The sequence below is a fragment of the Papaver somniferum genome, chromosome 4, assembly GCF_003573695.1.
Source record: "Papaver somniferum cultivar HN1 chromosome 4, ASM357369v1, whole genome shotgun sequence".
Taxonomy (NCBI): Eukaryota; Viridiplantae; Streptophyta; class Magnoliopsida; order Ranunculales; family Papaveraceae; genus Papaver; species Papaver somniferum.
Genome location: NC_039361.1, coordinates 116,682,738 through 116,698,550, shown reverse-complemented (window position 1 = coordinate 116,698,550; position 15,813 = coordinate 116,682,738). Strand labels below are relative to the sequence as shown.

At 35.6% G+C, this 15,813-nt stretch overlaps 1 protein-coding gene and 1 pseudogene across 2 annotated transcripts; both read right to left on the bottom strand.

Annotated features, from left to right (window-relative positions):
* Positions 1–6,021: 6,021 nt before the first annotated feature.
* Positions 6,022–8,228, bottom strand: LOC113276405 (annotated as a pseudogene).
* A 152-nt stretch (positions 8,229–8,380) lies between these two features.
* On the bottom strand, positions 8,381–14,085 carry LOC113276404 (protease Do-like 9). 2 transcript variants are annotated; one of them, XM_026526008.1, is made up of 10 exons: positions 13,585–14,085; positions 11,534–11,733; positions 11,262–11,442; positions 10,971–11,162; positions 10,450–10,682; positions 10,203–10,304; positions 10,038–10,088; positions 9,855–9,959; positions 9,652–9,768; positions 8,381–8,750 (listed from the first exon to the last, which is right to left on the bottom strand). In XM_026526008.1, the coding sequence occupies exons 1-9, from the start codon at positions 13,964–13,966 to the stop codon at positions 9,670–9,672; spliced, it is 1,545 nt and encodes a 514-aa protein (XP_026381793.1). In that variant the 5' UTR covers positions 13,967–14,085; the 3' UTR covers positions 8,381–8,750; positions 9,652–9,669. The 2 variants fall into 2 exon arrangements, with proteins under 2 accessions (XP_026381793.1, XP_026381792.1); XM_026526007.1 differs by lacking the exon at positions 8,381–8,750 and having other exon boundaries at positions 9,278–9,768; positions 13,585–14,084.
* Positions 14,086–15,813: the final 1,728 nt, after the last annotated feature.

Here is a 15,813-nt window from a genome sequence, read left to right as displayed (position 1 = left end):
TCTATCGTGATTGAGTACAATCGTAAGATTGGCTTGAGATTTATATCTCTGATAGGAAAGATTGAAAAGTAGTCACAAACACCTTCGTCTCATCGTTTGTGATTCCACAATATCTTGTTTCGTTAATCGATTAAGATTATTGTGAGGTGATTGATCATACTAGGCTGTTGTTCGGGATTATAAGTCCGGGTTATTAATTGGTTCCTGTTCACCGTGATTTATCAAATGACGGAACAAAAACTCGTAGGTATGTCTGTGGGAGACAGATTTATCTATTCAATAGACTTTTCTGTGTTATACAGATTTGTTTATCAAGTCTTCGACTTTGGCTCGTAGCAACTCTTAGTTGTTGGTGAGATCAGCTAAGAGAATCAAGTGTGTAGTATCCTGCTGGGATCAGAGACGTAAGGAATGTGACAGTACCTTGATCAATGTGAGATCGATTAGGGCTCAACTACATTCCAGACTAAAGTTAGCTTTGTAGTAGGCTAGTGTCTGTAGCGGCTTAATAGAGTGTGGTGTTCAAATCTGGACTAGGTCCGGGGGTTTTCTTCATTTGCGGTTTCCTCGTTAAAAAAACTTCTGGTGTCTGTGTTATTCTTTTTCCGCATTATATTTTGTTATATAATTAAAATATCACAGGTTGTGCATTGAATCGATCAATTGTTAAATCCAACCTATGGTTGTTGATTGAAATTTATTGATCCTTGTACATTGGTCTTTGGTACCGTTCAAGTTATTTCTCTTGTATTCAATCAGGCTGGCAAATTCTTATTTGTTTGATTACAGGTTGAATTGAGAAATTGAGATATAACTCTTTGATATACTTTTCTTAAGATTGAGTCTAACTGTCTAGTTGATTCTCTCGAAAGTATATTGGAGTTACTCCATACAGATTGCTAAGCGAAATATTGGGTGAGGTTGTTAGACCCCCGGTTTTTCAATTACAAAATAAATACACTTTGTAGCTTATGATCCATCATGCTTGATTTCCTTGGATCTTCAACTTCCTTGAATTCTTCGTTACTTCAAGTTCTCCATCGATTATGAATGTGTTCAACTCAGCATCATTGTTGTTGAAAATCCGTAGCCATAACCACATGAAGAAAGTTCTCAAACGTTGTTATACAATGTGTATTACTATAGTGAATCAAAGTCTAATTTCATTACAACTTTGAAATAATATTATGGTCATATACAAACCACTCCCCATTACATAATTATTCATAAACCATATGGTATGTAGTGTGAACTACTAAATAATTCTCCCCATTTTTGTCAATATAAATTGACAAAGGTACGAATATTATGGGATCACAATGAAATTCTAAAAAGATAATTCATGAATAAAAGAGAACATATTTCGATGATTTCACATAGTCAAAACTTAGTGTATTTATCAAGGAGTTTATAAAGATACAAGTTAACTCCTGCAGAATTCCACAACCACTCTCACTACAAATATATGGCAATTAAGTACAAGTTCATTTAAGAACTCTCTCCCATTTGATGTCATTCCCAAGAGATAACATGAGCGACCTTACTTTTACAAGAAAACAAGGATTTCTTCATACATTAACAAATTACATGGATTTGTATCCAGAAAACTCGAATAAATTAACCACAAGGAGACCTTATTGATTAATTTAATCAGAAAAACTCAACATGAGAAAACTGACGGAGCCATACAATACTTTCACATAGAAGTGGATAAGGGAAAGATCAATATTGCGGAATTTTCTCAAGAATTTCATTCTATCTTTTATCAATATTTGCATAAAGACATAATAGACTTAACTTTTGAGCATATATGAGATAAGCACAGTTCACGAACGTAAACACATATATATCACATAAGATATTTGTAATATATAAAACCAATAAGATTAAATACTGCAAGATCATCTTCCAAATAACTTAGAATTTAATTAAATAAATCTACAAACATTGCAAGATGAAAAACGTTGAAATAATTATGTGTAATCACAATAAGTGTTATTCCAAACTCTAGTTCTCCTTCTTAAACATAAGAATAAATTCTCATAAGAAGTTTCCTAGACATTATTTGAAGTATAATAAGAAACATTTCACTTACTTTAGAGACTCTTCTCATATTCCCTGTATTCATCAAGTTCATCTTCGATCAGATCAATCCTGGATTCAAGATTATCGTTTTTATCCTCGAGTCTTTTGGTTGAAGATTCGAGTTCATTCTTCAGTGCATGTACTTGTTCCAAAAAAAGATTCATAGATAGAGAGAGCTTATTAAGATGGGAGGTTGAGGGATTCTCACAAGAGGAGGAATCACTTTTGTCTTGACCTAACTCATTATCAGAAGAATCAAAATGAACTTTCCTAGAAGGGAAGAGGACAGTCCACACATCATATTCTTTACTGGAAAGACTTGATGAGGACATCATAAATGAAATGCTTGCTCAGGAAATGAAATCTTCAACCTTAAAAGGAAGAAGATAAGGAGTACTTTACCAAAATAAAATTTTACCAAAACCCTAAAAGAATTTTGGATAACCCCGAAGTGATTCGTCAAACAAACTTTGTACACATGCCCAGGATGTGTGCAAGCTATTTTTCACGAACATAAACACAAGAAACGGTTCTTAGCTCAATAAACCAATTTAGAGCACATGACATAGATACAGGAACAAGTTAATCATGAGAAAGATTCTCGTCGAGCTCATGAATTATGATATATCGAGAGAAAAAAAAATCACACCCCTCTTGGAGATTATGGTTCTTGTCCACGGGAAAACAAGAACAAACTCAAAAACTATTACAACTTGTAGTTTCTCCCATTCAGTAAAGGATCGGGTAGTTTCTCAAGAGGTGAGGAAGATTTCCTTATTCCTTGTCTATGATTTCTCTTAATTGAGGAATGACCAGTAAGGGACATCTTCCTTTCCCACAACGTTCTGCATGCTTTGTTTATCGATTTTTGCAGACTATGAATGGTTCTGAAAATATATTTCGAAAGTGATGTTGATTTCTTATGAGATTTTCTTCTCTTCTTCTGATAAAGTAAATTACTAGAAGAAGGCTTTTCAAGAACCTTTGTGCAATCCATCTTTAGGTGATCCTGGTTTTAACACAAGGAATACTTAGGATTTATTGTGCCCTTGTATCTTATCACGCCTTTCCCTTTACAAGAATAGCTTGAATGTGACATGTTTTAAGGAGTAGTATGTTGATTGAGTTTAAAACATTTTTGAAGAGAACCGATCCTTCTTGTCGTGATCACGGTTGCAAGATATCGCATTTTCTTTTCTTAATTTTTTCAGTTGAGATTCCATATTTTCAATCCATTTAATCCATGCTTCCTTGTACAATTTAAACATACTCTTCATTGAGTACATGTTAGAGCACTGCTCGGTCGAACTCGCAAGCATTGCTATCTCAAGCTTGTTTCTCAAGCTTAGTTGTCAAAACTATAGGTCTTGATTTCTAGTCTACTTATAGTTATGTCTCAGATTAGGATAAAATGTGTAGTTGAGCTTTATACTTCACGACGTTCATCGATTGAAGACGAAGAACTACTAAGGGGAGTTTGTGGAACTTCATCAACAAAAGGTATGTGGATACTTGAACTCACCTATCACTCAGAAGTCTATTTCTATTCTATCTCATATTGAGACAAAAGTCGTGTAGCTATATTGACTTTATTTTAAACACATTTGGTATTTCGAGCTGAGTTTAACTCGCTTACATATTTCTCGAACTATGTGTTGGTAAACTTTCACTTCAATGATAGACACATTTTTGTATTTGGTATAATCTCAATTGTATATATTGTTAGTGCTCGATTTTGTATTTATTTTCGGTTTTTTTGTCTTTGTAGGTGTTTTTGGAAAAATAAGATTTTGCGGCGAAATTGGCTCGAAAAGTGTTTTTTGCGTTCATGGGAGGACATTCGCTATTCGGACTCTCACTTTGGATAAGGGGTAACCTAATTACTAAGGGGCATCCCATTTCTAGGCAACTACTATTTGCACCCCATCAGTGGTTGGGGGAGACCACCTTTCTTCACAAATTCAAAAAAAAACTAAATTTGGCGGGAAAATTGTGCTCACATCTGCATGACTTTGTTGGAATGGAGTTGGAGAAATTTAAGGAGATTCAATTTCGTATTTCGTATGGGATGGATTCTAAGGGCGTAAACAGGACTGGTATGTGGTTCAGATTCGATTAAATTGGAGTGCTTAATTAGTTCTCGTGAAAACAGAATAAGAGGATCTATAGTCCGGTTCTGTTGAGTGGCGTGGAGGAGTTACATGAAGTATTAAGAGTGTATCGATGGCAAGGGTCCTATTCTACTGTCAGGAACGAGTTTCGTAAGAGTTTTAACAACTCAGCAGACGTGCAGAAGAGAAATAGAAGGAAATATCTTCGAGTTGGGTAAAACAGGAAGTTAGCATATTTTCGGGAATTCCTGTTCATTAAAGGGAAGGTACGTGTGAAGTTAAGAGAGGATATATTCTCGAGAGATTTTACTCTCTGTTTTGAAGAGTATTAACCAAATCAGAGAGGCGTGAAAGTAAGGAAAGCAGCAGGAAGTTTCGGAACTTGGGAGAGAAGAAGAAGGAAGATATTCTCGGGATTCATATGACCTGTGGTATATAAATAAGAGGAGAATATCACAGAGGAGGATTATCGAGTAGTTTGGGTCCTTTACGTAGTTTAGGGGAAGCTCTGATACGAAGAAATCACACTGCAGAGAAAGTTGCAGCAGCAGAAGGAAGAAGACGAAGCTGAAGAACATTGGACAGACGAAGACAGTCGCAGAATCCGTGGCCTTTTCTTTCAAAATTCAATCACTTTGTAACAATTTCTGTAACAATTATTCAGAGTTCGCAACAGTTCTGCGTTAGGGCACTCTGTAACAGTGATTCGTAACAATTATATCTGTTACAAACACGTTGTTTAATACCTTCTCCTCTTTTTAATCAACTTTTGAGCAACAAACATGTATTTTGACCAAGTGGTTAATATGAGGAGCTAAACCCCATTGTTGAGGCGATAGAGGAAGCTATTTTTCCAACAAAAAGTGGTATATTCTTATTTATTTATTTATCGCAATTATTTTTATGATTGTTTTGCCTTGATTGAAAATTGTTTGAATGATTCTTGTTAAGCAATTGTTATTTCTTTTGATAGAGCATGCTTGGACCTAGGTTTTTGATGTTCTATGCTTCGGATTTACACCTGTTACTTTGAGAATCTACTTGTTGCAATAGTTTAGAATCAAATTGAACGAAAAAATTGCATGAATATGAATATTGGATTAAATCACTTTGAATTTGGAAAATAGTGGAATCTTAGCCTCAGTGTTTCTTTTAGTATTGATATCATCTTTGATTGAGTTTGCTATAATTTTTAGTGAGTTTTCTATTTTAATATTAGGATTGAAGTCTAATTAATATCCTTCACAAGTCTGAGAATCGAACCACTTTTACCACTATCTACAAAGCACATCAACTTTTGGCGCCGCCGACGCGGACTTGTTTTTAGAGTTTTAGATTATTATTTTTTTTATTTATTTTCATTTTTTAGTTTTTATTATTTTTGTCTTTTTTTATGTTTTTGGGTATTTATCTTGTGTCTACGGGTTCTGGATCATAAAGAAAATTGAGCCAAGGAGTTTGATGATTTCATAAAGACTTGGAGCTAAAGATTAAAGCAAAAAGAACAGAAAAGGAGAAAAAAAAAATTATTTTTTATTTTTTTTAGACAATTTTAGTTTAGGGTTTGTTTATTTTATTTAAAAAAAAAAAACCTGTATTAGGGTTTATTATTTTTGTAATTTTTCTTTATTTTTTTGGACTTTTGGAATTTTGGACTTTGGGACATTTTTTTTTTATTACCCTACGGAAGGGTACTTTAAATATAAATTGTTTGCAGAGGAGGAAAATTATGATATTGTCTCTGCACCTTGAGTTCGTACACTAGACATCGGAATCAGTGGCCCGAATCGACTACAACCGATTCAGCCCCGTCTGGAACGGGAGGTAAGATTCTAAACACTCGCGAAGCCCATTAATACAAAAACACATCCATTAGGAAAAAGTAACTACACACCCTTTGGAAAAAACAATTGCTCCAAAGACTTAAAATGTTGCAAAGTTAATAGGGTAAAAGAATAGGTGTGACACTACAAAGTTATGCTATGCGCACCTCGGAATGGAGAAACGGAATGGATACTACTGTAAAGACAAATCCAGCAACAATGTAATATGAAGGAGGGTTGCCTTTGATGTTTGCGGGGATGAGCCGTTTGCGAGTTGCTAGTTTTATATTGAACTCGAGAATCTTTGAATCACGGATAACTTCAATAATGGCATTTTCTCCCGTGTATTTTTGAGAAACAAGATAGCTGAAAGCAATACATTCTCCATGCGTAAAGAGGACTGAAAACGCCAAACGGCATGAGTTACTAAGCTTTGAAGAACATAGAAGCAAAAAGTTATTTGTTTTAGATCAAAAGAGAAACCTAAGATTAATTCAGTGAACTAAATCTGAGCGAAAACTTATGAACAGTGACTTACCTGTTCCATCATTAGCAATATCAATTCCATCAAAGCTGAGAATAACATCGGATGGTCTCAAAAACTGGTATTCTGGAGATGTGGCTCAATTCTTGTAACACGAACACCCTTCTGTTGTGAAGTCATCCCCATCGCTGCACGTAGATCAGGATTTTCCATCTTCTGCCACTCGACCCCGAGAGTTGGGAAACCTGGCATGAAACAATTTGTTCAAAGTGTATATGCACGAAAAGTAAAATAAAATTTATAATGACTGAAGTAATGATTGTACTATGTTTTTGATCTAAAAGTACCTGTATACTCCTCTTTCTTATCATAATCTTCAATGAAGTGCATGACAACGGTGGTTGGAATAACGTAACCCATATTCTCTACATCCTCGCGTTTAATTGTCTGGAATGCAATACCCACACACTTTCCCTTATCACTAAAAGCAGGACCCCCAGAATTCCCAAAGTTTATAGCCGCATCAATCTGCCAAAGTAACTCATAAATGAAAAATATCAGCACAGTAGAACAGTGTAACTCATAAAACAAGGATATAGTCCCAAAATCAAGATAACCTGCAAACCCAGTAGCTCAGTGGATCCATGCTCGTAAGGGAAGATCTCCATGCGTGAAACAACTCTGCGTGTGACAGAAATTGTATCTCCACCAATTGGGTAGCCAACAACAGTGACTGCATCTTGGAGAGCAGGCAAGGACCCAAATTCAACTGGTGAAACACCATCCCAGAACTCATCATCTTCTACTGTCAGCATAGCTGGCATATCAAAATTGAACCTTTCTGATCAATATTCTGAAAATGCAAAACATGTATACTAGGGGGTTTTATGAGAAACCAAAGTATATGCAAATTGTCCATCGCTGATTACTAGTAGTTTCTAAATTGATCCGTCCCCAGATAACCTATACAGATGTATATGTAATATGCGTGAATCTCTAATCTAATAGGACTGAAGACATTCAAATCTTTAGTGAAACCCATATCATGCTGACACCTTGAAATTATGAGAACCAAAAATCATATTGAGGGAGAGAAATGCGAGAAATACCTATATCACACTCGTTCCCAATAGCCAACACTTTAGCCAAGTACTTCACATCAGACCCACGTTTCTTGAGCTTCACCTGAGTATAATGTTCTACTGAATGCGCATTTGTCAAGACCTTCCGTCCACTTATAATGAAACCACTACTAGTTGAGCTATATTGTTGTTCGCGTTGCCATGGAAGTGAAAAATTAGGGACAGAATGAACACAAAACACTTTTACAACTGCATCCATCAAAGGCATCACCTTTGCCACATCTGCCCTTACCGCGAGCTTACCATTGGTGGCTACAGATGCAGCAAGCACGCAGTCCTCGTGGCTTTTTACATCCACAGAAACCATATTCCCAATATCACCATTAGTGTTCACTCCCATGGCAGCTGATCAGATTTTAGCAAATTGTTTGTTTGGAAATTAAAGAACTCGTCCACTGCTTCCGTTTCCTCTCGCTGTATCCTGATTCACTATTTATGACTCACTGAAAATAATATACTTATGCAAGTGCGGTTGGTTTCCTCCCTTGTCAAATTTATTTTGTTTTTTTAAGGTTGAAGAGATTCATCATGGTGCTTGGTGGGGATTCTCTCTTGGGTCTGACAGGTCTAAAATACTAGAGTTGGCAAACCAAATTTGAATTGGGGTTGTTGAAATGAGTCATTGTTGTGTTTTATCTTGTGAAATCATTCATAATCAGACTAAACAAATATTTCTTCCACGTTTTTTCTCCATATCTTGATTTCGTGGATATTTCTTCGAAATTACCAAGCTCAACTAGGATTAACTTTTTGATAGGAACAAAAAAAAAAGTAAAAACTAAATAAATAAAGCCTCACAGGGCAAGAAAAGTGAATTGCTTGAGAGGCAGGAAGCATCTTGAGGATATATCCCGATAGGTGCATAAAGATGAGCTAGCAATTGCACAAATGTGATGTGAGACGTCACAGAATTTGATCAAGAAAACAAAAGTTTTTTGTTTATTAGAGAGGGTCAGGGAGCGCGCAGTGAATGAGGAGAGCAAAAGTTATAATCGACTCATTAATTAGGACCTACTCCATATATTTTGTAAGTCGGATTTAAATACGATTCCATACCTAGAGAAGAACCTCCGCCTCTTTCTCTTCCAGTAGTTCCTGGTGTTCCCTATGTAGGAGGAAGAAGATCTTTAATTAGAACATTAAATCTAATTGCACATCTTTATTGCTTTTTCTTTTTCCATTTTATTTCTTTCCCCTTGTCAGGTCTATTCAATTCCAGGTATCGGACTACAATCCTAAAAACTGGTCTAACTTTACTAACTTTATCCTTAAATAGAAAGCTTCAAGTTTCTTTTCCTGCTTCACTCATGAGTTTCTTTTGGGGGGTTCTAACTTCCAAGTTTCAGATATCTATTGATGTTATTCATGATTGACTAGTTTTAGAATAACCAAGTTTAAGAAAGCTTCAATATTTGCTTTCGTAATAGAGATTACTGAATAAAAACAAAATGCGGGAAAGCAGTCGTAGAGCAAAAAGAAGTTTGAAGTGTTTGATCTATGTTGATTCAATATGTATGTTTGGGTATATGAAGAAGGGGTATTTATTTTGGTTCAAATTAGGAAATAATATGTTGAATTGATATGTTGAATAGGTGCCTGACTAAGATTCTTGCTCTCCCTCAGAGAAGAAAATAACAGAAACCAAAATAAAAAGTGTCACTTATGATAGTTATTTTCCTGACCTTCTTTCTTTCGACAGCAAAAAGAAAGAAAAATGTACTATCAAGGTTACAATTTCTTGTTCTCAACAATTAATTTTCAAAACTGGCAAGGGATAACAATTTGATTCATGCCATCCTCCATCACCAAATAAATGAATAGTTGCGATGTAGCACAGAAACTCACTTCTGTTGTGTGTGTGTGTGTTTGTGGGTCTTCTACAAATCTAACGAATTTGAAAACCTCCACGTGTTTTATATTTTCTGGAAGGGCATAGTCGAATGTCACTACTCTAAAGAGTTTTGAGTAATAATAAATAACTTGGGTAGTCGAGTGATGCTGGGTACCTCTCTCCCATTACTGCTTCATGTCTTGAGATCAGCAGACATTGCTGAAGGTATACAATGAGTTGAAAGAATATCTAGTGTTGCTGCCTTGGCTGTTTTGGTTTGCAGAACAACTATCTGCACAGGAACAATCATGATGAGAGAAGAACCATGAAATGTGTGGGTGTCTGTGTGTGGGTGAGAGAGAGAGAACAGAAAGAGACCTGCTCGTAGTCCAATTCGAACTTCAGATATTCATCATCACAGTTCTCGACCATGCTCGCCAAATCCTTCAGATTCTTGATAGGCTTATCATTAAAAGCAAGAACCTGAACAAGTATGCATAAGAACCAAAGATACAAGGAGAAAAGACTTAAAACTTGTAGTATCTCATATCCTGTTCTTACCTGAGTATTGACAATGTCTTCGTATCCGATGTTTATGTCAGATACAAGCACCTAGACAAATCGCCAAGACCATCAACTATTAGTTCTTAAGGTCAAACTACAATATCATTAAAATAAGAAATTGGCAAACACAAAACTAGAGGAAAGAATGAATGAAAGAAGAACCTGAGATATCACCACAAGCTGTTCATCTTCTGTCTCCGCCATTGCATACAAGTGCTTGTCCAGCAGTTTGACAGGTGTGTTATATTCATAATCTTTTCCATACTGGTAAATCATAAAAAACAAATATTAATAGATGTCGCGAGAAGTACACACACATCCTAGCAAGAAAAGGTATAGACTCAGATTAAATGATTAAAAGATATAAGAGAATCAGATAGTAGAAGTGACATTATAAAGTTAATCACACCTCAGAACGGAGATATGGAACTGATACAGCGGCAAACACAAATCCAGCAACAATGTAATATGAAGGAGGTTTTCCCTGTATGTTTGCTGAAATGAGCCGTCTGCGGGTTTGTAGCTTTATATTGAACTCGAGAATCTTTGAATCGCGCAGAACTTTAACAATGGCGTTATCTCCGGTGTACTTTTGTGAAACAAGATAGCTGAAAGCAATACGCTCCCCGTGTCTAAAAGGGACTGCAAATATCACCAAAAAGGTGTGAAATAGCACCCATACAAAGGGGCAACAGTTATTTATATACTAATACTAACAAAGCTTTCGAAGTCAAAAAAGCAAAAGTTCAACACATCAATCTTAGTAATTCATATTGGTGTAGTTCAAAATAGGGCTAACTAATGGGAAGTGAATAAGAACAAGATAAATAGAGATGAACAATGAAACAAATGTCACGATGGAAGATGAAGGAACAATATAAGTTTACGATTACTAAGGAATAACACGAGACGTAATAAAGACTTGCTTACTTGTGCCATCATTGGCAATATCAATTCCATCGAAGCTGAGAATAACATCAGATGGCTTCAGAACTTTATATTCTGGGGATGTAGGTTCAATTCTTTTGATGCGGACACCCTTCTGATGTGAACTCATCCCCATTGACATGCGAAGATCGGGATTTTCCATCTTCTGCCACTCAATTCCAAGGGTTGGGAAACCTGGCATGTATATAAATGATTAAAGTAAGCACGGACACAAGCTCCTAAAGTCTACAGAAATTTTAAGACAAGCCAACGAAGAATATACTAGGGTTTTACCTGTATATTCCTCTTTCTTCTCATAATCTTCGATGAAGTGGTTAATGACAGTTGTTGGTATCACATAACCAATATTCTCTACATCCTCATGTTTAAGAGACTGAAAGGCAATACCCACGCAATTCCCCTTATCGCTAAAAGCAGGGCCCCCAGAGTTTCCCGAGTTTATAGCTGCATCAATCTGTAAAAGTAACTCAGGAATTAAAAACATCAGAACAACTCGGCAGTACATAAGAAACTAAGGAAACAGTTAGAGCCCAAATCGAGAGAACCTGCAATCCCAATAGCTCAGTGGACCCATATGCATAAGACAAGATCTCCATGCGTGATACAACACCACTTGTGACAGAAATTGTATCTCCACCGATAGGGTATCCAACAACAGTGACTGCGTCTTGGAGTGCAGGCAAGGACCCAAATTCAACTGGTGAGATACCTTCCCAGAACTCATCATCTTTGACTGTAAGCATCGCTATTGAATCACGAAGGAACATATTGGTTGTCAGTATGAGATTGTAAATATGAACTACCTGTACTGGTGGTTTGCATCAAAGATGAAAAATCAAGATATCATTATATAAGCTTAGGTTCAAAAAATTTACTCCAAAAGCTTTCAATGGTCATCTAAGTCTAACTACAATCATAATATCTGTTACCAAATACATACAGAAGATATGCTATTACACTTCTTCTAAAACAGAGCCAACAATGCCACAAAAGAACTGACAACTTGAAAAATCCACTAGATTTAGTACTTTGGATCAAAAAAATTGTCTTCTAAAACAGAGGGAAGAATGCCACAAAAAAACTGACAACTTAAAAATCCACTAGATTTAGTACCTTGCACCAAAAAAAAAATTATCTACATGATACATGTTGGAAATATATTCATTGCTAGCTTCTTGTTCTTTTGATGTGGTAGTTCAAAAACGACAAACTGAGCTTTCTTAACCTTACCTCAAAAGCATAGGACTACTTCAGCTAATCATGTCTATCTGAACCATTTCCTTAATATAAATCTGTAGGAAGGGATGGATCAAATCAATGAGATATAAGAATAAAGTGAACAAAGCTTCTAACATGAGAACACTAATTCATCAAGTTTTTTGAAATTTCTCCTAAAATAGAGATATACCTAAAAGGTAGATACAAACAACTGGTAAGGCTAACTGTAGATTCCATAGGAATGTAATTCAACTCTAGTCTGTTTTCACCAACCCGTAAGACATATTTATCACAATACACTGCAACTATATAAAATTATTTTTTAGTTTGCCCAGCACACAAAGCACATGAGGTCTTATGAAAGTTTGCATTAACATTGCTCATTACTCTAAACGATAATGACCACTCCAACTACCCAATCCCAATGTTATCATCACACCATCTTACATCCTTCTCTACATACAGATACCCAAACTAATGCACACACTCTCCTCTACAGTTTCAACAACCAACATCATTTTCATGAAAACAAAGTTTAATTTATTAGATATAAGAACAAGGTAAGCAAACATTCTAACATGAAAACAATAATTCATTATTCTTTTTCAAGTTTCTCCAACATTAGAGATAGATAACACCTGAAAGGCAGATACAAACTACTAGAAGTGCTAATTACAGATTCCATATGACGCAATGCAACTCTAGTTTGTTTTCACTAATCCATATTACCACAGTACACAAGTAACAATACAACAACAGACATTATTTCTTGGGCTATTGGTGCTTTTAATATGGTAATTGAAAAAATAACGAACTGAGGTTTCTTAACTTTACCCACAAAAGAGGAAGCACTGCTTTAGCTAATAATGTATTATCTGAACCATTTTCTTAATATGAATCTGTGGGAACGGATGAATCAAACAATGAGATACAAGAGCAAAGTGAACAAATGTTTCTAGTACTTAAAAAGTAAAAACGGTGGAAGCTTTTTGATCTCTTTCGCAACACATATTGAAGATACCTAAGAGCGCATATATAAGTGACTAGCAGTGGTTAATTTAAGATTTTAAAGGTAACTCAACTCCAGTTAGTTTTCACTGATCCATAAGCCATATCATTATACACCAATCCCTTTATACAGATACCAAATTATTTTACTCTACTCTCCTCTAAAGTCCCATCAACCAAGATGAATCAATCAAACATTACATTCCACAAAGAAGATTTCAAAACCAAAGATGTTGAAACCAAATCGAATACACTTTTTTACTATACAATTAAACCCATATCTCAAAATTAAACCTATACAATTAAACCCATATCTCAAAATAATACCATAATCACAGAAAATAAGAGGTTAGACAAGTTTGTTTTTTACCTATATCACATTCAGTTCCAATAGCTAATACAGTAGCCAAATACTTAACATCAGACCCACGTTTCTTAAGCTTGACTTGTGTATAATGTTCAACTGAATGTGCATTTGTCAATACTCTTCTTCCACTAATTATAAACCCACTACTACTTGAACTGTACTGTCTTTTTCTTTGCCATGGTAATGAAAAATTAGGTTCAGAATGAACACAAAATACTTTGACTACAGCATCCATTAATGGTACCCCTTTCGTTGTTACTTCTGTTGTTGCAAAGTCTGACCCATTGTTTTCGATATCCATAGATGCAGATGAATTAGAGGGTTCTTCTTCTTCGGTTGATTTTTTAGGGTTTTTCTGACCTCTTTTTCTCTTTCCGTCTACCATTGTAAAACCCTAGCTACGGTGAATACAAAGAATAACGAACTCACAGAGTGGGTTTTAAAGGGTTGTTAACTTGTTACATAGGGCAGCGCCAGCCCCCAGATAGAGGAGGAAACTGATTAGAATTATCAATAGACTAGTTTTTGGGTAAGAGGAAGACCGTGGACAATTTTATATGGACATTATTTTATAAAATTTGACCTAAAAAAAATTAGAGTCTAAACAACAATGATTTCGAAGTCAATATTTTGGTAATATGTTTTTCCTATAAAAAAACTCTATAATCGTATAAAAAATGAACACAATTCAAAACGTACAACACCACCATCTACCACTTTGAAAATCAACAGTTGAAAATTAGCAGTCGGAATTAAAATCGGTAGACGGTGAAGTTTGGTATCTCGAATTGGACTCATTTTTGGTAGGACTCTAGAGATTAATAAGAGAAATTATCATCAAAATATGAGCTCCAAATACATTGTCCTTTGGACTCTAAAGAAAAATTGGTACAAATCTTGTTAGTCCATATATAGATCCTCCCTCGGATAAAGCCATTTCTTTTTTTTCTGAAAATAACCAGATATATATAACAGAGAAATAACTAATATGTAGATTCACACTCATTTGGAATCAACTCTAGTAGAGTTGTCCGTCCGATGACTGAATCTGTGTGATTAGTTACTTCCGAAACAGATACAACGTTTGAGTTCATATTACATTGCTCATAAGCTTTAACAGAATCAAAAGTAATAGATGGAATTAAAAAGGAAGTGAAAAAGCGGGGGTCTAACAACACCACTCAATATTTCGCTTAGCAATCTGTATGGACAAACTCGAATATACTTTTAAGAGAATCAACAAGACTCAATCAACTAAAAGTATATCAACGAGTTTATATCTCTCTTCTTGATTTGATTTACTCAAGCAAGAACTGCGAGTTCTAATCAAATACAAGGAATAACTTGGATGGTACCAAAGACCAATATCCAAGGATCAATCAATATCAATCAACAACCGAAGGTCGGATTTCCAATTGATTGATTCAAACGCACAACCTGTATTATTTCAATTATAAAGATAAAACAATATAATGCGGAAATAGAAATAACACAGACACCAGAAATTTTGTTAACGAGGAAACTGCAAATGCAGAAAAACTCCGGGACCTAGCCCAGATTGAACACACACTGTATTAAGCCGCTACAGACACTAGCCTACTCCAAGCTAACTTCAGACTGGACTGTAGTTGAACCCCAATCAGTCTCCCACTGATCCAAGGTACAGTTGTACTCCCTACGCCTCTGATCCCAGAAGGATACTGCGCACTTGATTCCCTTAGTTGATCCCACCCACAACTAAGAGTTGCTACGACCCAAAGTCGAAGACTTGACAATAAACAAATCGGTCTCACACAGACAAGTCTATCAAAGGATCAATCTGTCTCCCACAGATAAACCCTAAAAGTTTTTGTTCCGTCTTTTGATAATAAACAAGGTGAACAGGAACCAATTGATAATCCGTTCTTATATTCCCGAAGAACAGCCTAGAGTTATCAATCTCCTCACAACAATCTTAATCATATGGTAGCGAAACAAGATGTTGCGGAATCACAAACAATGAGACGAATATTTTTGTGATTACTTTTTATATCTTGCCTATCAGAGGTATCAATCTCAAGCCAATCAATCTGGTTGTATTCATATGATAGAAGATGCAAGATCAGATCACACAACTACGATAAAAGTAGTATCGGTCTGGCTTCACAATTCCAATGAAGTCTTTAAGTCGTTAACCTGGTTTTAGAAGAAGAAAACCAAAGGTTAAAGGAGAACCGACTCTAGTATGCAAAG